At 56.6% G+C, this 19,750-nt stretch overlaps 2 protein-coding genes across 5 annotated transcripts in view; one reads left to right on the forward strand and one right to left on the reverse strand.

Annotated features, from left to right (window-relative positions):
* LOC102087605 (hepatic lectin) overlaps positions 1 to 3,550 on the forward strand; it is a 9,149-nt gene extending 5,599 nt beyond the window's left edge. For 2 of the 3 annotated variants that reach the window (XM_005513737.4, XM_065043925.1), the window contains 4 exons: positions 740 to 829; positions 919 to 1,088; positions 3,009 to 3,118; positions 3,253 to 3,550. In XM_005513737.4, the coding sequence (XP_005513794.3) occupies positions 740 to 829; positions 919 to 1,088; positions 3,009 to 3,118; positions 3,253 to 3,388 (506 nt within the window). In that variant the 3' untranslated portion in view covers positions 3,389 to 3,550. The remainder of the gene's footprint in view (positions 1 to 739; positions 830 to 918; positions 1,089 to 3,008; positions 3,119 to 3,252) is intronic. The other variant, XM_021281167.2, reaches the window with a different exon arrangement.
* Positions 3,551 to 4,410: 860 nt separating this feature from the next.
* C3 (complement C3) overlaps positions 4,411 to 19,750 on the reverse strand; it is a 28,820-nt gene continuing 13,480 nt past the window's right edge. Inside the window, exons 17-40 of one of the 2 annotated variants that reach the window (XM_065043913.1) lie at positions 19,148 to 19,348; positions 18,349 to 18,460; positions 17,707 to 17,792; positions 17,139 to 17,278; positions 16,847 to 17,059; positions 16,249 to 16,315; positions 15,640 to 15,726; positions 15,351 to 15,554; positions 14,510 to 14,585; positions 14,268 to 14,427; positions 13,639 to 13,734; positions 13,378 to 13,528; positions 12,347 to 12,510; positions 11,505 to 11,663; positions 10,559 to 10,709; positions 10,394 to 10,445; positions 10,182 to 10,269; positions 9,628 to 9,717; positions 8,848 to 8,953; positions 8,562 to 8,651; positions 7,547 to 7,633; positions 7,118 to 7,201; positions 6,315 to 6,450; positions 4,411 to 4,646 (exon numbers count right to left, since the gene is read on the reverse strand). In XM_065043913.1, coding sequence (XP_064899985.1) covers positions 4,505 to 4,646; positions 6,315 to 6,450; positions 7,118 to 7,201; positions 7,547 to 7,633; positions 8,562 to 8,651; positions 8,848 to 8,953; positions 9,628 to 9,717; positions 10,182 to 10,269; positions 10,394 to 10,445; positions 10,559 to 10,709; positions 11,505 to 11,663; positions 12,347 to 12,510; positions 13,378 to 13,528; positions 13,639 to 13,734; positions 14,268 to 14,427; positions 14,510 to 14,585; positions 15,351 to 15,554; positions 15,640 to 15,726; positions 16,249 to 16,315; positions 16,847 to 17,059; positions 17,139 to 17,278; positions 17,707 to 17,792; positions 18,349 to 18,460; positions 19,148 to 19,348 — 2,942 coding nt within the window. In that variant the 3' untranslated portion in view covers positions 4,411 to 4,504. Of the gene's footprint in view, positions 4,647 to 6,314; positions 6,451 to 7,117; positions 7,202 to 7,546; positions 7,634 to 8,561; positions 8,652 to 8,847; positions 8,954 to 9,627; positions 9,718 to 10,181; positions 10,270 to 10,393; positions 10,446 to 10,558; positions 10,710 to 11,504; positions 11,664 to 12,346; positions 12,511 to 13,377; positions 13,529 to 13,638; positions 13,735 to 14,267; positions 14,428 to 14,509; positions 14,586 to 15,350; positions 15,555 to 15,639; positions 15,727 to 16,248; positions 16,316 to 16,846; positions 17,060 to 17,138; positions 17,279 to 17,706; positions 17,793 to 18,348; positions 18,509 to 19,147; positions 19,349 to 19,750 lie in introns of both variants that reach the window. The other variant, XM_065043912.1, reaches the window with a different exon arrangement.

Raw genomic sequence — 19,750 nt, forward strand, 5'->3', positions numbered from 1 at the left:
ATCATGGGCTAAATCCTTAAATGAGTCATTAATTAAATACAGAATGGGGCAAATCCTTCAATAAGTCATTAATTAAATACAGAATGGGGCAAATCCTTCAGTAAGTCATTAATTAAATACAGAATGGGCCCAAACTTTCAATAAGTCATTAATTAAGTTATATCATGGGCCAAATGCATAAAGGAGTCATTAATTAAACACAGAATGGGGCAAATCCTTCAATAAGTCAATAATTAAATACAGAATGGGCCCAATCTTTCAATAAGTCATTAATTAAGTTATATCATAGGCCAAATGCATAAAGGAGTCATTAATTAAACACAGAATGGGGCAAATCCTTCAATAAGTCACTAATTAAATACAGAATGGGGCAAATCCTTTAGGTAAGTCATTAATTATATTATGGGCCAAATACTTAAAGGAGTCATTAATTAAATACAGAATGGGGCAAATCCTGCAATAAGTCATTAATTACATTATATCATGGGCCAAATGCTTCAATGAGTCATTAAATAAATATGGAAGGACTCACCCCATTCTGTAAGCCGTTAATTAAATTGTATCATGGGCTAAATGCTTAAACAAGTCATTAATTAATAACTATATCACGAGCAATAGCGCAGCAAAACGTCCCCCAAACCCACTGCCCCGATTGGGGTTTCTGCGCATGGAAAAGTGGTAAATCTTGGGGGGAAAAGGCTGGAAATGGGGTAAAACGGGGCATTTGGGGGTCGCGCAGTGCGGCAGGAGCTGCGGGAGCGGCGGCGCGAGCAGACGCGGCTGCGGAGCGGGATGCAGCGGCAGCGCCAGGAGCTGCAGGACATCGCCGGTACGAACACACCGCGTTTCCCCCCCAAAATAACCGAATTCCCTCCGTTTTTGCGGCCGTTTCTCATCGTCTCCCTCCCCACCAACCAGCGCTGATCTGCAGGTCCGTCCCCGACGGCAAAAAGTGCTCGGCCGGGTGGCAAATCTTCGAGAAGAGCTGCTACTTCTTCTCGTCGGAACGGGCGAACTGGGCGGACGCCGGGGAGCTCTGCGCCGACCAGGACGCGCATCTCGTCATCGTCGACTCTGAGAGAGAGCAGGTGCGCTTGGGGAGTTGAGTTCAGTTGAGCAAGTTGGGTTGGGTTGGGTTGGTTGAGCTGAGCTGAGTTGAGCGAGTTGAGTTGGGTTGAGCTGAGCTGAGTTGAGTAAGTTGGGTTGAGCTGAGCTGAGCAAGTTGAGTTGGGTTGAGCTGAGCAAGTTGAGTTGGGTTGAGCTGAGCAAGTTGAGTTGGGTTGAGCTGGGTTGAGCTGAGCTGAGTTGAGTTGAGCTGGGTTGAGCTGAGCTGAGTTGAGTGAGTTGAGTGAGCTGAGTTGAGCTGAGTGACTTGAGTTGGGTTGAGCTGAGCGACTTGAGTTGGGTTGAGCTGAGCGACTTGAGTTGGGTTGAGCTGAGCGACTTGAGTTGGGTTGAGCTGAGCGACTTGAGTTGGGTTGAGCTGAGCGACTTGAGTTGGGTTGAGCTGGGTTGATCTGAGCTGAGTTGAGTTGAGCTGAGAGAGTTGAGTTGGGTTGAGCTGAGCGACTTGAGTTGAGCTGAGTTGAGCTGAGTGAGTTGAGCTGAGCTGAGCGACTTGAGCTGAGCTGAATTACATGAGTTGAGTTGAACTGAGTTGAGCTGAGCAAGTTGAGATGAGTTGAGTGAGTTGAATTGAGCTGAGTTGAGTGAGTTGAGTGAGCTGAGTTGAACTGAGTTGAGCTGAGCGAGTTGAATTGAGCTGAGTTGAGCTGAGCTGAGTTGGGTTGAGCTGAGTAACTTGAGTTGAGCTGAGTTGGGTTGAGCTGAGCTGAGTTGAGTTGAGCTGGGTTGAGCTGAGCTGAGTTGAGTTGAGCTGGGTTGAGCTGAGCTGAGTTGAGTTGAGCTGGGTTGAGCTGAGCTGAGTTGAGTTGAGCTGGGTTGAGCTGAGCGAGTTGAGCTGAGCTGAGCGACTTGAGTTGGGTTGAGCTGAGCGAGTTGAGCTGAGTTGAGCGACTTGAGTTGGGTTGAGCTGGGTTGATCTGAGCTGAGTTGAGTTGAGCTGAGAGAGTTGAGTTGGGTTGAGCTGAGCGACTTGAGTTGAGCTGAGTTGAGCTGAGCGAGTTGAGCTGAGCTGAGCGACTTGAGTTGAGCTGAGCTGAATGACGTGAGTTGAGTTGAGCTGAGTTGAGCTGAGCAAGTTGAGATGAGTTGAGTGAGTTGAATTGAGCTGAGTGACGTGAGTTGAGTGAGCTGAGTTGAACTGAGTTGAGCTGACCGAGTTGAATTGAGCTGAGTTGAGCTGAGCTGAGTTGGGTTGAGCTGAGTAACTTGAGTTGAGCTGAGTTGGGTTGAGCTGAGCTGAGTTGAGTTGAGCTGGGTTGAGCTGAGCTGAGTTGAGTTGAGCTGGGTTGAGCTGAGCGAGTTGAGCTGAGCTGAGCGACTTGAGTTGGGTTGAGCTGAGCGACTTGAGTTGGGTTGAGCTGGGTTGATCTGAGCTGAGTTGAGTTGAGCTGAGAGAGTTGAGTTGGGTTGAGCTGAGCGACTTGAGTTGAGCTGAGTTGAGCTGAGCGAGTTGAGCTGAGCTGAGCAACTTGAGTTGAGCTGAGCTGAATGACGTGAGTTGAGTTGAGCTGAGTTGAGCTGAGCAAGTTGAGATGAGTTGAGTGGAGCTGAGCTGAGTTGGGTTGAGCTGAGTAACTTGAGTTGAGCTGAGTTGGGTTGAGTTGAGCTGAGTGAATTGAGTTGAGCTGAGTGACTTGAGTTGAGCTGAGTTGAGCTGAGCAAGTTGAGCTGAGTTGAGCTGAGCAAGTTGAGATGAGTTGAGCTGAACAAGTTGAGATGAGTTGAGCTGAACAAGTTGAGATGAGTTGAGCTGAACAAGTTGAGATGAGTTGAGCTGAACAAGTTGAGATGAGTTGAGCTGAACAAGTTGAGATGAGTTGAGCTGAACAAGTTGAGATGAGTTGAGCGAGTTGAGTTTTTTAACCAATTCTGCCTCATTTCAGGGTTTTTTAGTGGAGAACGTGAACAGCAGTGGCCTGTACTGGTTGGGGGTGACGGACCAGCTACAGGAGGGAAACTGGGTCTGGACCAATGGCGACCGCACCAGCATCAGGTAAAACCCCCCAAAATGGGGAATAATTGGGAAATCAAAGGAAAACGGCAAAGTTGACGCACCAGAAATTCGCTTTTTTGGCCGTTGTGCGTAAACTTAACGTGTTTTTAATCATTTTGGCCCCATTTTCGCAGTTATTGGGACACGTGGACGGAGAACAAGGACAAGGAGCAGGAGGATTGCGGCGCCATCGGGGCCGGCGGCGTCTGGAGCGACGAGCGCTGCTCCCGCGCCCACCGCTGGATCTGCGAGAAGGCCTGGAATTGCTGATTTTCTGCTTAGTTTTCCCCGTTTTCATGTGATTTTCCAAAAAAAAAAAAAAAAAGCAGATTTCAAAATTATATCATGGGGCAAATCCTTAAATGAATCATTAATTAAATATAGAATGGGGCAAATCCTTCAATAAGTCATTAATTAAATACAGAATGAAGTAATCTCTGAATTTCTCCTTTGTGGAGCCCAACAAAGCCCAACAGAGCCCAACAAAGCCCGACAGAGCTCGACAAAGCCCAACAGAGTCCAACAGAGCTCAACAGAGCCCAATAGAGCCCAGCAGAGCTCAGCAAAGCCCATCAGGGCCCAGCAGAGCTCAACAGAGCCCAATAGAGCCCAGCAGAGCTCAACAAAGCCCAACAGAGCCCAATAGAGCTCAACAAATCCCAACAGAGCCCAACAGAGCTCAGCAAAGCCCAGTAGGGCCCGACAGAGCTCAAGAGAGCCCAACGGAGCCCAGCAGAGCTCAACAAAGCCCAACAGGGCCCAGCAGAGCTCAGCAAAGCCCAGTAGGGCCCGACAGAGCTCAACAGAGCCCGACAGAGCCCAATAGGGCCCAGCAGAGCTCAAGCAGACAAGCAGACTTCAACGGAGCTCAATAGAGCCCAACAGAGCCCGACAAAGCCCAATAGAGCCCGACAGGGCTCAACAAAGCCCAATGGGGCCCAACAGAGCTCAACAAAGCCCAATGGGGCCCAACAGAGCTCAACAAAGCCCAATGGGGCCCAACAGAGCTCAACAAAGCCCAATAGAGCTCAACAAAGCCCAATAGGGCCCAACAGAGCTCAACAAAGCCCAATAGGGCCCAACAGAGCTCAACAAAGCCCAACAAAGCCCAATAGAGCCCGGCAGGGCTCAACAAAGCCCATCACCCACTACGATGACACCATCACCCCCTATGGTGTCCCCACCACCCCGGTGTCCCCTACAAAGTCTCCATGACACCAGCAAAGGCCTCACCACCCCATTGTCCCCAACCACGTCCCCACGTCCCCCCCCATACAAACCCAGAGCCGGACTGTCAGTAAGGCCTTTATTTAACCCCTAAAAAAGTGTGTGTGGGGGGACGGGAGGGTGCGGGGCACCCATAGCGGGCACCCATGGGTGGGGGGCTCAGGACGGGCACCCGAACATGGTCATGGCCTCGGCGAAATCCAGCAGGTCCTGGCACAGGGACATGAGGTCCGGCTCCTGACACGCGTCCTCCGAGGGCCACAGCTCCAGCCACGTGTCCTTCCCCACCAGGTACGAGAAGCTGGGGACACGGGGGACACAGGGGACACGGGTTATAATGGGGGACACACGGGTGGGAGCATGACCCCATGAGAGATAGCGGAGAATGGGGACAGGCCTTGTCACCGTGTGGCTCTGGGACCCCCTGTTCCCTCTGCCCACAGCCCCAGGGTCCCCTGGCTCGTGTCCCTGTGTCCCCACATGTCCCCGATGTCCTGTGGCTTGTGTCCCTGTGTCCTGCTCACTCATGTCCCAGCTGCCCATGTCACCAATGTCCCCACAAGTCCCCATGTCCCATCTACCCACATCCCCAGTGTCCCATGTCCTGTGTCCCCACATGTGTTCCCATGTCCCCGTGTCCCATCTGCCTGTTCCCAATGTCCCCATGTCTTGTGTCCCTGTGTCCTCATGTCCCGTCTACCCACATCCCCAGTGTCTCATGTCTTGTGTCCCCATGTCCCCCACACATGTCCCCATGTCCCCAGGTGAGTCCCCATGTCCCATCTACCTCTGTCCCAAACGTCCTCATGTCTCATGTCCCTGTCTTTCCATGTCCCATGTCACTGTGTCCACATGTGTGTCCCTGTGTCCCCACACGTGTCCCCATGTCCCATCTACCCGTGTCCCTAGTGTCTCATGTCCCTGTATTTCCATGTCCCCATATCCCACCCATCCACATCCCCAGTGTCTCATGTCTTGTGTCCCCACGTCCCCACGCGTGTCCCCATGTTCCCAGTGTCTCATGTCTTATGTCCCCATGTCCCATCTACCCGTGTCCCCAGTGTCCCATGTCCCTGTATTTCCATGTCCCCATATCCCACCCATCCACATCCCCAGTGTCTCATGTCTTATGTCCCCACATGTGTCCCTACGTCCCCAATGTCTCATGTCTTGTGTCCCCATGTCCCCACATGTGTCCCCACACGTGTCCCCATGTCCCTTCTACCCACATCCCCAGTGTCTCATGTCCTTGTATTTCCACGTCCCCATATCCCACCCACCCACATCCCCAGTGTCTCATGTCTTGTGTCCCCATGTCCCCACATGTGTCCCCATGTCCCCAGTGTCTCATGTCTTGTGTCTCCATGTCCCCACGTGTGTCCCCATATCCCCAATGTCTCATGTCTTGTGTCCCCATGTCCCCACGTGTGTCCCCATGTCCCCAATGTTTCATGTCTTGTGTCCCCATGTCCCCACGTGTGTCCCTACGTCCCCAGTGTCTCATGTCTTGTGTCCCCATGTCCCCACGTGTGTCCCTACATCCCCAATGTCTCATGTCTTGTGTCCCCATGTCCCCACATGTGTCCCCACACGTGTCCCCATGTCCCTTCTACCCACATCCCCAGTGTCTCATGTCCTTGTATTTCCACGTCCCCATATCCCACCCACCCACATCCCCAGTGTCTCATGTCTTGTGTCTCCATGTCCCCACGTGTGTCCCCATGTCCCCAATGTCTCATGTCTTGTGTCCCCATGTCCCCACGTGTGTCCCTACGTCCCCAATGTCTCATGTCTTGTGTCCCCATGTCCCCAATGTCTCATGTCTTATGTCCCCACATCCCCATGTGTGTCCCCACACATGTCCCCATGTCCCATCCACCCACATCCCCAGTGTCTCATGTCCCTGTATTTCCACATCCCCATATCCCACCCACATCCCCCATGTCCCCACGTGTCCCCATGTCCTTACCGGCCGTTGGTGACCCACATGTCGCTGGCCAGGCCCCACACCAGGTATTCCTGCCCGAGCCGCAGCTGCAGCGCGTCCCGGCACTGCCGGTGGCTCACGAAGGTCCGGTTGCTCCCGGCCGGGTCCTCGTCGGTCCCTGTCACCCGAGGAGACACGTGGGTGACACGTCACCTCCACCCAACGTAATGGGGACGGCCGCTTGGGTACATCCCGCAATGGGGACACTCAGTCCCCAGGGACTATTGTCACCAGCTGTGGGTGACACCAGCCCCCTCCAGCCTTCCCCAGCACCCGTGGGTGTCCCCACCTCAACTGGGTGACACTGGCCTTCATGGGTGTCCCCAACACCCTTGAGTGCCACCAACCCCCCTGGTGACCCTTCCCAATAGGTGTCCCAGCCACAGTTGAGCATCCCCAACCCACATGGGTGTCCCCAACCCACTTGAATGTCCCCAACACCCTTGAGTGCCACCAACCCCTCTGGTGACCCTTCCCAATAGGTGTCCCAGCCACTGTTGAGCATCCCCAACCCACATGGGTGTCCCCAACACCCTTGAGTGCCACCAACCCCCCTGGTGGCCCTTCCTAATGAGTGTCCCCATCACTGTTAGGTGTCCCCAAGCCACCCTGGTGCCACCAGCCTCCCTGGTGGCCCTTCCCAATGAGTGTCCCCATCACCATTGAGTGTCCCCAACCTACTTGGGTGTCCCCACGCCACCTTAGTGCCACCAACCCCCCCTCCCTGCCTGTCCCCAGCCCGAGGTGACCGCCACAGTGGCCTTGTCCCCAAACCACGGTCATACCCGTCTTGATGACAGAGAGGACGGTCATGATGTAGTTGTCGTGTGACGGCGACTGCTCCGTGGCCACCAGCTTCACCTTGTACACTGGGGAGGGGACATCACCACGTCACCCCCACCCAGTCACAGCACCCACAATGCTGCCCCGTGTCCCTCCATGTCCCCTCCTGTCCCTTTTGTCCCCCCATGGCCTCCTGTGTCCTCATTGCCTACCAATGTCCTTCTATGGCCCCTTCATGTCCCCACCCATATCCTTTGTGTCCCTCATTGTCCCTCCATGACGTCACACCCTCCATTGTCCCTCCATGACATCACATTCCCCATTGTCCTTCCATGACGTCACATCCCCCATTGTCCCTCCATGATGCCACGCCCCACATTGTCCCTCCATGACGCCACACCCCCCATTGTCCCCGTGTCCCCATGTCCCACCGTAGTCAACCCCGGCCTCGCAGGCACGCTCGATGCGCTGGTTGACGGTGACGGCGACGTCGTCCTTGTGCCGCACGAAGCAGTTTTCTGTGGGGACATGGGGACATGGCCATGACACGGTCTGGGGTGGCAGTGACACGTCGCATCACAGCAGGGACGTGGCCCCATCACAACCACGACGTGTCCCGTCATGTCAATGCCACGTCCATCATGGCCATGACGTGTCCCATCATGGTCACGACATGTCACATCATGAGCGTGACGTGTTCCATCACGTCATTGATATGTCACATCATGACCTTCACATGTCTCATCATGTCAATGACAGGTCCCATCATGACCATGACATGTCCCATCAGCTCAATGACACATCCCATCATGGCCATGACTTGTCCCATCACAACCATGACATGTCCCATCATGGTCATGAGGTCCTATCATGGCCATGAGGTGTCCCATTGCAACCATGACATGTCCTATCATGGCCACGATGTGACGGAACACGTCATGGTCATGGTATGTCACATCACGAGTGTGACATGTTCCATCACGTCATTGATATGTCCCATCTTGACCTTCATGTGTCCCATCATGACCATGACATGTCCCATTATGTCAATGACACATCCCATTGTGGCCACGAGGTCCCATCATGGCCATGATGTCCTATCATACCCATGATGTGTCCCATTGCAACCATGACATGTCCCATCATATCAATGACACGTCCCATCACGGCCATGAGGTCCCATCATGGCCATGACTTGTCCCATCATGTCCCATCATGGCCACAAGGTTCCATCATGGCCATGACATGTCCCATTGCAACCAAGACATGTCCTATCATGACCATGAGGACCCATCATGCCAACGACATGTCCCATCATGGCCATGAGGTCCCACCACCACCACGCCATGTCCTGTCACCGCCATGACGTGTTCCATCACATCAATGACTTGTCCCATCACCACCATGATGTGTCCCATCACGGTCACACCGTTGTCCCCACGTCACCTTCGGCGCAGCGGCAGACGTCCCCATAGCAGATCTTGCTCAGTTGTCCCCCGTCCTTGTCCGGGTGGTAGAAACGGGTGCAACGGTCATCTGTGGGGACACAAAGGGACACGAGGGGACACGAGGTGAGGGGGGACACGATTGGGAGACACGTGGAGGACACAGGGGACACAAAGGGACACAGGGAGAAGACCAGATGGGACAAAGGGACAGGAGGGGACGTGGAGGGGACTTTGTGGAGGACAGAGGGGACCTGAGGGTGACAGGAGGGGACATGGGGACGCACCAATCTTGTAGTAGCTGTAGACGGTGACGGCCGCTGGCTGGATCAGGCCCACGCGGAACCGCTGATGGGCCTTGAAGGCAAAACACTCCTCGGCCTTGTGGGAGATCTGGGGACACGGGGACAACGCGGGGACACCATCACGATCATGACGTGTCCCATCAGGTCAATGACACATCCCATCATGGCCACGACTCGTCCCATCGCAACCATGATGTGTCCCATCAGCTCAATGACACAACCCATCATGACCATGACGTGTCCCATTATGTCAATGGATTGTCCCATCGTGGCCATGATGTGTCCCATCACGACCATGACACGTCCCATCAGGTCAATGGACACATCCCATCATGGCCATGACTTGTCCCATCACAACCGTGGCGTGTCCCATCATGGCCATGAGGTCCTATCATGGCCATGAGGTGTCCCATCATGTCATGTCACATCACGAGCGTGACATGCTCATGGGGACACCGCAGGGACACCGTGGGGACACAGGGACAGTGTCAGCGCCACAACCCCCAGCCTGGCCCTGTCCCCAGCTGTGTCACCGCCATGTCCCCATCCACCATGTGGAGCCACCCCTGGCCTTGTCCCCACCCCTGAGAGCCTTTTCCTGTCCCAAATCCCACCTGTGTCCCCATCCTTGTCCCCACTCCCATGTCCCCATTGTCCCCCATGTCCTTGTCTCCATCCTTGTTGCTGTCCCCATCCCTGTCCCATCGTGCCCCCAGCCCCATCCCATCCTTGTCCCCATCCTCGTGTCCCCATTGTCCCCACCTTGTCCAGGTAGATGACGAGGTTGCTGCGCTCTGCCAGCGCTTTGTCGATCTCGAACTTGGAGATGTACCTGTCCACCCCTTCCGTGAGCTGGGGACAGGGACACGGTGACACCGGGCACATGGGGACACGTGGGGACCATGGCAGGATGCAGGGATGCGGGGACACGGGGGGATGAGAACATGTGGGGATGTGGGGACACTGGGGGACACGGGGAGAGGTAGGGGCACTGGGGGATGTGGGGACACGAGGGGACGTGGGGACACAGGGGGACACGAGGGGATGGGGAGACGTGGGGGGACACGGGGGGACGTGGGGATGTGGGGACATGGGACCACATGGAGTATGTGGGACCACAGGGGGACACAGGAGGACATGGGGACACAAGGACACAGCGACACCAGGGGACACGTGGCCAGGGCCAGGGACTCAGCAGCACAGGGGAATACGGGGACATGGTGACACGAGGGCATGGTGGCACACAACGGCAGGGCGCTGTGTCCCCTCCCCTTGTCCCCATGTCCCCACATGTGTCCCCGTGTCCCCATGCTCACCCTCTTCAGGTCCTGCAGGTCGGGCGAGAAGCCGGTGAGCATGGACACATCCAGGATGGACATGGTGGCATCCACATTGTCCAGGTGCCTGTGGGGACAGCGCTGAGGCCACACGCTTGTCCCCCCTTGTCCCCAACACCCCCATCCCTGATATCCCTGTCCCCAGTGTCCCCACTCCTCTCCTTATCTCCATTGTCCCTAATGTCCCCAACCTGGTGCAGATGGTGATCTTGACGGAGCGGACAACGCCGTCCTCTTCCTTGCCTGTGGGGGAACAATGCAGGGACAATGAGGGGACATCGAAGGGGACCTGGGGGATACACACAGAGGACATGGGGAGGGGTACAGAGGACACTGTGGGGACATTGGGGACTCACCCGCCTTGACGTCCTCCACCTGCACCCTCAGGTCGAAGTTGTCACACTTGTTGTCCTTCTCGGGGACCTTGGCATTGTAGACGGTCACCACTGTCATTGTCCCCTTGCCCGTGCCCTCGGCTTTCACCGTGAAGTCCTCGTTCAGCTTGGTCTGTGGGGACAGGGACAATGGGGACATTCCCCGGACATGGAGGGGACAACAGGGACACAAAGGGGACAGGGACATTGAAGGACATGAAGGGGACAACAAGGACACAAAGGGGACAGGGACATTGAAGGACATGGAGGGGACAGGGATGTTAAAGGACATAGAGGGGACAACCAAGACACAAAGGGGATAAGGACACTGAAGGACATGAAGGGGACACAGACATTGGGGGACACAGAGGGACATGAAGGGGACGGGGACATCAAGGGTCATTGAGGGGACAACAAAGACATAAAGGGGACAGGGACACTAAAGGACATGGAGGGGACAACCAAGACACAAAGGGGACATGGACATTGAAGGACATGGAGGGGACAACCAAGACATAAAGGGGACAGGGACCCTGAAGGACATGGAGGGGACAGGGACACTAGGGGACACGGAGGGACATGAAGGGGACAGGGACATTGAATGACATGGAGTGGACAACAAAGACATAAAGGGGACATGGACACTGAAGGACATGAAAGAGACAGGGACATTAGTGGACACGGAGGGACATGAAGGGGACGGGGACATTGAGGGTCATGGAGGGGACAACCAAGACAAAGGGGACAGGGGCACTGAAGGACATGGAGGGGACAACAAAACACAAAGACAACAGGGACACTGAAGGACATGAAGAGGACAGGGACATTGGGGAACATTGAGGGGATGGGGACACCCGGGGACAGCATGGCCCCCGGTGACGGTGACATGGGTGACACAGGTGACACGGGTGACCCCAGGGGGCGGTACCTCTGCGGACCGCGCCACCAGCGCGTTGCGGTTCTCGATGCGGTAGGTGACGGGTTTGGCGCGACGCGGCAGCAGCAGCGACACGTCCAGGTTGAGCTCCAGCTGCCGCGGGGACGCCAGCTGGTACTGGGCCAGCGCCTGGAACACCAGCATGGTGGCCTGCGGGGACACCGGCGGTCACTAGGGCTTGGGGACAACACTTGGAGTGTCCCCAGAGAGCCCCTGGGTGACCCTGAGTTACAACACAATGACCCTTGGAACAGCATGATGAGGGGACATCTGGTGTCATCGAGACTTGGGGACATCCTTTGGAGTGTCTTCAAAGACCCCTTGGGTGACCTCAAGTGACAACAAGGTGACCCGTGGAACACCAGGATGAGGGGACATCTGGGGTCACTAGGGCTTGGGGACACCATCTGGATTGTCCCCAGAGACCTCTGGGTGACCCTGAGTGACAACAAGGTGACCCTTGGAACACCAGCGTGGTGGCCTGTGGGGACACTGGGGGTCACCAGGGCTTGAGGACAACACCTGGAGTGTCCCCAAAGACCCCTTGGGTGACCCCAAGTGACAAGATGACTCTTGGAACACCAGCATGGTGGTTTTGGGGGACATCTGGTGTCACCAGGGCTTGGGGACACCATCTGGAGTGTCCCCAAAGCCCCCAGGGTGGCCTTGAGGGGGACCCCAAACCCTGATGGATCCCTGAACACCCTTGAGGTCCCAGACACGTCCCCAAGAGCCACTCGCCATCCCTGGAGTCCCCAAGGCCACAAGGTGACCCCTCAACCCCCACCTGCCCCACAGTAGCACCCATGGGTGCCGGGGGACCCGTAGCCCACCTGAGTGGACCCGTAGCCACCACCGAAGTAGTTCTGCTGGGCCAACCACCGGGCCACCGGCCCCGTCAGCTCTGCCTTCTCCATCTGCAGCAGGGCCAGCAGCGCGTAGGACGTCCCCTCCATGTTGTAGGTGCGGGCGTTACGTTCCTCCCAGCTCTTCCCCCCTGAGGGGACACCGGTGGGTCAGCACCCCCTGGGGACACATTGTCCCCACCCCAGATAACCCATAACTACATGTCCCCCGCACCCTGGTGTTGTCCCCATGTCCCCCATAGGCAAAACGTCACCTTTGGAGAACTTCATGAGAACCTTCTCGCTCTTGAGGTGGCTGGTCAGGAGACACATTGTCCCCACCCAAGATAACCCATAACTACGTGTCCCCCGCACCCCGGTGTTGTCCCCATGTCCCCCATAGGCAAAACGTCACCTTTGGAGAACTTCATGAGAACCTTCTCACCCTTAAGGTGGCCAGTCAGGAGTCTTGAGGTGGCTGGTCAGGGGACACATTGTCCCCACCCCAGATAACCCATAACTACGTGTCCCCTGCACCCCGGTGTTGTCCCCATGTCCCCCATAGGCAAAACGTCACCTTTGGAGAACTTCATGAGAACCTTCTCGCTCTTGAGGTGGCTGGTCAGGAGACACATTGTCCCCACCCAAGATAACCCATAACTACATGTCCCCTGCACCCCGGTGTTGTCCCCATGTCCCCCATAGGCAAAACGTCACCTTTGGAGAACTTCATGAGAACCTTCTCGCTCTTGAGGTGGCTGGTCAGGAGACACATTGTCCCCACCCAAGATAACCCATAACTACGTGTCCCCCGCACCCTGGTGTTGTCCCCATGTCCCCCATAGGCAAAACGTCACCTTTGGAGAACTTCATGAGAACCTTCTCACCCTTAAGGTGGCCAGTCAGGAGTCTTGAGGTGGCCGGTCAGGGGACACATTGTCCCCACCCCAGATAACCCATAACTACGTGTCCCCTGCACCCCGGTGTTGTTCCCATGTTCCCCTGGGACAAAACGTCACCTTTGGAGAACTTCATGAGAACCTTCTCGCTCTTGAGGTGGCCGGTCAGGGCCAGTGCGTAGGAGGTCAAGGCCACCGTGTAGGGCCGGGCCAGCGATTGGTACCTCTTGGTGAGGTACTGGGCGGCCTTGGTGATGCTCCTCTCCAAGCTCTGAGGGGGGAAAAGCCAATTTTGGGGTCTCAGGTGGCTTTGAGAAGGGTTGGGTCTACGTGACAAGACCCAATTGTCCCCAGCATGGGGTTGGGGACAAGGCCACTCACGTTGACGCGGTCCTTGCAGATCTCCCGGGACTCCTGCAGCGCAATGAGGACGAAGGCCGTGAGGGACACCTCGGGTTCGGCGCCTTGGTACCCGCCCTGGGGGACAAAATAGGGGAGGACCACCTCAGGATGGTGACCTTGGGCCACCCGACGCTTGTCCATGTCACCCAACATCATCCTGTCCCCATAGCTCAGTCAGCATCTCCTGAACCTTGGGAAGTTCCATGGAACTTGAGGGATCTCCTAAACCTTGGGGGGACTCCATGGGACTTGAGGGATCCCCTGAACCTTGGGAGGACTCTGTGGGACTTGAGGGATCTCCCGAACCTTGGGAGGACTCCGTGGGACTTGAGGGATCTCCCGAACCTTGGGAGGACTCCGTGGGACTTGAGGGATCCCCTGAACCTTGGGAGGACTCCGTGGGACTTGAGGGATCTCCTGAACCTTGGGAGGACTCCGTGGGACTTGAGGGATCTCCTGAACCTTGGGAGGACTCCGTGGGACTTGAGGGATCTCCTGAACCTTGGGAGGACTCCATGGGACTTGAGGAATCTCCCGAACCTTGGGGGGACTCCATGGGACTTGAGGAATCTCCTAAACCTTGGCCACCAGCATTGGGAACCCCATACCACCATCTCCTTGTGGATGACGGGAGCGTCTTCTTGGAAGATGCCATCAGGCTTCTGCTTCTCCAAGATGAGCCACTTGACGGCCCCGCAAACCACTTCGGGCTCGATGTCCACCAGCGTGATGGCCAAGGAGAAGACTTTGGCCACATAGGCCGTCAACCTGGGGGACAGGGGGGACCTCGGTGGCACGTTCGACACCGTCACCTGGACCCACGTGGTGGTGGTGGCAACGAGACCCTCACCAGGTGCTTGATGGCCGGTCCTTGAAGGCGGCGTAGGAGTTGTCGGGCTTGCGGAAAGCGAGTTGTTGGGTGTAACCTGGGGAGGAGATGCGTGTTGGCCAATGCAAGGGGCACCCAAGGGTGCTGTCAGGCCATAAAGGTCCTTCAGTCATTGGCCACCCTATGGGAGATGATGCTGCCACCCTATGGGAGATGCCACCACCCTTTTGGAGATGCCACCACCCATTTAGAAGATGTCTCCACCCTTTGGGAGATGATCCCCCTACCCTATAGGAGATGACACCATCCTTTGGGACATGTCACCACCCTTTGGGAGAAGATGCCCCCACCCATTTAGGGGATGACTTTGTCCTATGGGAGATGATGCCACCACCCTATGGGAGATGATGCCATCCTTTGGGACATGCCACCACCCTTTGGGAGATGATGCCCCCACCCATTTAGGGGATGACTTCACCCTATGGGAGATGATGCCCCCACCTTATGGGAGATGCTCCCACCATTTGGGAGATGATGCCCCCACCCATTTAGGAGATGCATCCACCCTACGGGAGATCATGGCTCCACCCTATGGGAGATGATGCTCCCACCCTTTGGGAGATGCCCCCACCCTATGCGAGATGATACCCTCACCCTTTGGGAGATGCCACCACCAATTTAGGGGATGACTCCACCCTATGTGAGATGATGCCCCCACCCTTCGGGAGATGCCACCACCCTTCGGGAGATGCCACCACCCTTCGGGAGATGCCACCACCGATTTAGGGGATGACTCCACCCTATGTGAGATGATGCCACCATCCTTTGGGAGATGCCACCAGACCACAGCAGATGTCCCCACCTTTTTTGATCAAGTTGACGGCCTCGGCGCGCCGGTCGATGCCGAAGCTCTCCCACTGCTGGGTGCTGTCCAGGTAGTGGGTGGCGATGACCGTGGGCGTCATCCCGATCATGTTCTGCTCGCCGCAGCCCGCCGGCGTCACAATGAGGTGCTTCAGCTTGTCCCCGTCGATGGCCTTCTCCACCAGGATGGACACAGGGTTGCCTGGACCAGAAGAAGGGGACACGTCAAGGCGGGAGCGTCCTGTCCCCTCCCTATTTGTCCCCATGGGTGTCCCCTGTGGTCCCACCTTGGATGCTGACTTTGGTCTCCGATTCGGTGTTGGGGACGATGTCGGAGAGGTTGGCTGCCCTCACCCGCTCTTCTTGGACACCATCTGTGGGGCAAGGGAGGTCAGGGTGGACACGGGTGACCATGTCCCCACCACCCTGAGGTGACCTGCAGCAGGATGTCCCTTGTCCCTGAAGAGGTTCCAGAGCTTGACCAAGATGTCCCTCCTCCCTTGAGATGCGCCATCTCCATAATGAGATGTCCCTTGTCCCCAAGGGTGTCCCAGGCCCACAGCAGGATGCCCCTCATTCCTTGAGGTGCTCCAGTTCCATAGCAGGATGTTCCTTGTCCCCAAGGATGTCCCTTGTCCCCAAGGATGTCCCAGACCCACAGCAAGATGTCCCCAATTCCCTGAGATGCCTCATCTCCGTAGCAAGATGTCCCTTGTCCCCAGGGTGTCCCAGTCCCACCCTTGGTGGCACATCCATCATCCCTCAAGATGTCCCAGGCCCACAGTGGGACTTCCCTTGTCCCCTGAGATGCCCCTGATCCCTCAGGGGACATTCCCATGGGGCTGGGGCATGTCCATGGGACAGGGACATCCCCAAGACCACCTGGGACCACTCACTGATTCCCTTCGTCTTCGGATCCAACTCAACAATCTTCACCGTCTTCTCCAACCTTATCCCTTCGGGCTGCAGAGGGGAGAGTCCAACGCTCCAGGTTGGGTTGGGTTTGGGTTCCTCCCCTTCCCAACCTCCTTCTTGGTTGTCCAGGAAAGTTGTCCCACCCCAACGTGCCACCAACAGCTCAAGGTGCCATGGAGGGGACCCAAGACCCCAAGATGCCACCAAGACCCCAAGACGCCACCAAGAAGACCTCAAAGTGCCATAGAGGGGACCCAATAGCCCAAGATGCCACCAAGACCTCAAGATACCACCAAGAAGACCTCAAGGTGACATGGAGGGGACCCAATAGCCCAAAATGCCACCACCAGCGTTGTCTAGGAAAGGTGTCCCAGTACAAAACAGCACCCCCAGGTCACGGGCCAAACTGGGAGAACCCCAGAAGGCCACACTTGACCATCCTGGATGGAGGATTCTTGGACGTCAACACCAGGATGGAACCAGAGATGGGGATGTCACAGGGCCACCACACTGGGGACATCTCAGCGATGAAGGCGGCACCACATGGTGGAGATACCATGAGCGTCAACGTCTACTCACCACAACTTTGAGCTTCTTCTTGACACCGTCGGCCACGAAACTGCCCCGGACGGCGGCCTTGACCTCCACATCGTGTTGTCCCAGCTGCAAGGGGACGATGACGAAGGGGACAGCCCAGGACGATTGTGGCTTCAGCTTGAGGATCTGCTGGTAGCGCGTCTTGGAGGTGGACGCGCTGCAGATGGCCGGGTTGTGGACCAGCTCCACGCGAACCTGATGGACACCGAGTTGGCTGTGGGGTCCAGGTGGCCACCAAAGCCCCCCTAGATACCCAGGGGGGTCTCCTACCAACCGTGATCTCGTGGGTCCAGTAGTTGTAGAGGACGGCGCGGATCTCCACCTGCTCGTTCCTCACCACGGAGTAGGGCAGGCGCAGGTCGATGAAGAACTCCTTCATCACCGTGATCTCGTATGGGTCGGCCACACACAGCCCTGCCGGGTGGCCCATGGGGACATGGGGCTCAGGTTTAGAGGCTCCTTGTGTCCCAGGGATGTCCCCAAGATGATCCCTCAAGTCCCATGGAGCCAACCAAGGTTCAGAAGATTCCCCAAGTCCCACAGATCTTCCCAAGGTTCAGGAGATCTCTCAAGTCCCATGGAGCCACCCCCAAGGTTTAGGAGATCTCTCAAGTCCCATGGAGTCCTCCCAAGGTTTAGGAGATCCCTCAAGTCCCATCGAGTCCTCCCAAGGTTTAGGAGATTTCTCAAGTCCTATGGAGTCCTCCCAAGGTTTAGGAGCTTCCTCAAGTCCCATGGAGCCATCCCAAGGTTCAGGAGATCCCTCAAGTCCCATGGAACGACCCCAAAGTTTGGGGAACTCCTCCAATCCCCAGGGGGCACCTTCCTCCTCCATCACATACCCTTGGTTGGGGACAGGCTGACGGCCAAGACCTCCCAGGTGGTGATGGAGTCCTTCAGGTAGATGGGCAGAGTCTTTCCGGAGATGCTGGTGAAGATGAGAAGGACCAAAGAGGTCACAACCAACCCTAAGCCAGGCTTGGGAGGTGGCACCAGCCACCACGCTGGAGTAGGGGGCTCACAGCTGGTCCCCAAGGTGGACCAGGGGGGTGTAGATGGTCCCTGAGCTTAACCAGGGTGTCACACTTGGTCCCCAAGGTGAACCAGAGGGGTGTAGGTGCTACCTGAGCTGGACCAGGGTGTCCCACTTGGTCCCCAAGGTGGACCGGGGGGGTGTAGGTGTCACCTGACCTGGACCAGGATGTCACACTTGGTCCCCAAGGTGGACCAGGAGGGTGTAGATGGTCCCTAAACTGGACCAGGGTGTCACACTTGGTCCCCAAGGTGGACCAGAGGGGTGTAGGTGCCACCTGAGCTGGACCAGCGTGTCACAGTTGGTCCCCAGGTTGACTCAGGAGGTCCAAGGTGGCCCTTGATAGACTTGGGGGGTTCATAACTGATCTCCAGCCTCCAGAGCTGGCCAGGGAGGAGGTGCCGATCCCCAGGCTGAGCCACGGGGTGGTGGGACGGGGTCGCACGCTCACCCCAGATCATTGGGCGGCTCCGTCAGCGTCTCCTCCTGCCACAACCAGCTCTCCGGGAAGAGGCTCCGCGAGGGGATGTCGTCATCGTCCAGGAATCCATCGTCCACCTCGCCTGGGGGCGGCACCATCCCCCTCGACCGTGGCCTCAGGAGACCAACCCCTGGGCGGAGCCGGTAGCACCCCCAGCATCATCCAAGCGCCGCCCGAGCAGCGTGTGGGCAGCACCCAACCTCACCCAACCCTCTCCCCAACCATCGCTTGAGGTTCACTTGACCTTCCCCCAACCTTCCCCCAACCATTGCTTGACCTTCACCCAAGATTCACCCAACCATTGCTTGAGGTTCTCTTGACCTTCCCCCAACCTCCACCCAACCATCACCCAACCATCACCCGAGGTTCTCTTGACCTTCCCCCAACCATCTCCCAACCATTGCTTGAGGTTCTCTTCACCTTCACCCAACCTCCACCCAACCATCACTTGAGGTTCTCTTGACCTTCCCCCAAACATCTCCCAACCATCACTTGAGGTTCTCTTGACCTTAACCCAACCTTCACCCAAGATTCACCCAAGATTCACCCAAGATTCACCCAAGATTCACCCAAGATTCACCCAACCATTGCTTGAGGTTCTCTTGACCTTCACCCGAGTTTCACCCAACCTTTACCCAACCATCACCCAACCTTCATCCAACCTTCTCCCAGCCATTGCTTGAGGTTCTCTTGACCTTCATCCAACCATCTCCCAACCTTCACCCAACCATCTCCCAACCTTCACCCAACCCTATGACCCAGGACTTGCTTCGCGCCAGCTGGAGATGGAGCTCGCGCTGCTTCTGCTCGCGGATGCCCTTGATGTAGTTGCAGCAGGTCAGGAAGGCCTGGACACAAGTCTCCCCGTCCTGGATGTAGGTGGCCCGGTGCTCACAGCTGTGTCCCATGGGGTTGTCCTTCATCCCGTCCTCGCAGCACTTGCGTTGCGCCTTGTCCGTGTACTCGGCCGCTGATGGGACCGAGGGACCCGATTGGCACCCGGCATCCCCAGGGACACGGGACATGCTGGTGGCCTTTGGGTCATGGAATCTGTGGTGTCACCAGGGACCTGGGACACTCTGGTGGCCTTTGGGACATGGGACACTAGTATTGACAGGGATATGGAATGAGCTGGTGTCCTTTGGGGACATGGGACAATCTGGTGGCCTTTGGGACATGGGACACTGATATTGATGGGGATATGGAATGAGCTGGTGTCCCTCAGGGACATGGGACACTCTGGTGGCCTTTGGGGTTTGAGGCACTTTGGTGTCACCGGGGTCCTGGGACACTTTGGTGGCCTCTGGGGTTTGAGGCACTATGGTGTCACCGGGGACCTGGGACACTCTGGTGGCCTTTGGGACATGGGACA

The sequence above is a fragment of the Columba livia genome, chromosome 30 (genome assembly GCF_036013475.1).
Source record: "Columba livia isolate bColLiv1 breed racing homer chromosome 30, bColLiv1.pat.W.v2, whole genome shotgun sequence".
NCBI classification, from domain to species: Eukaryota; Metazoa; Chordata; class Aves; order Columbiformes; family Columbidae; genus Columba; species Columba livia.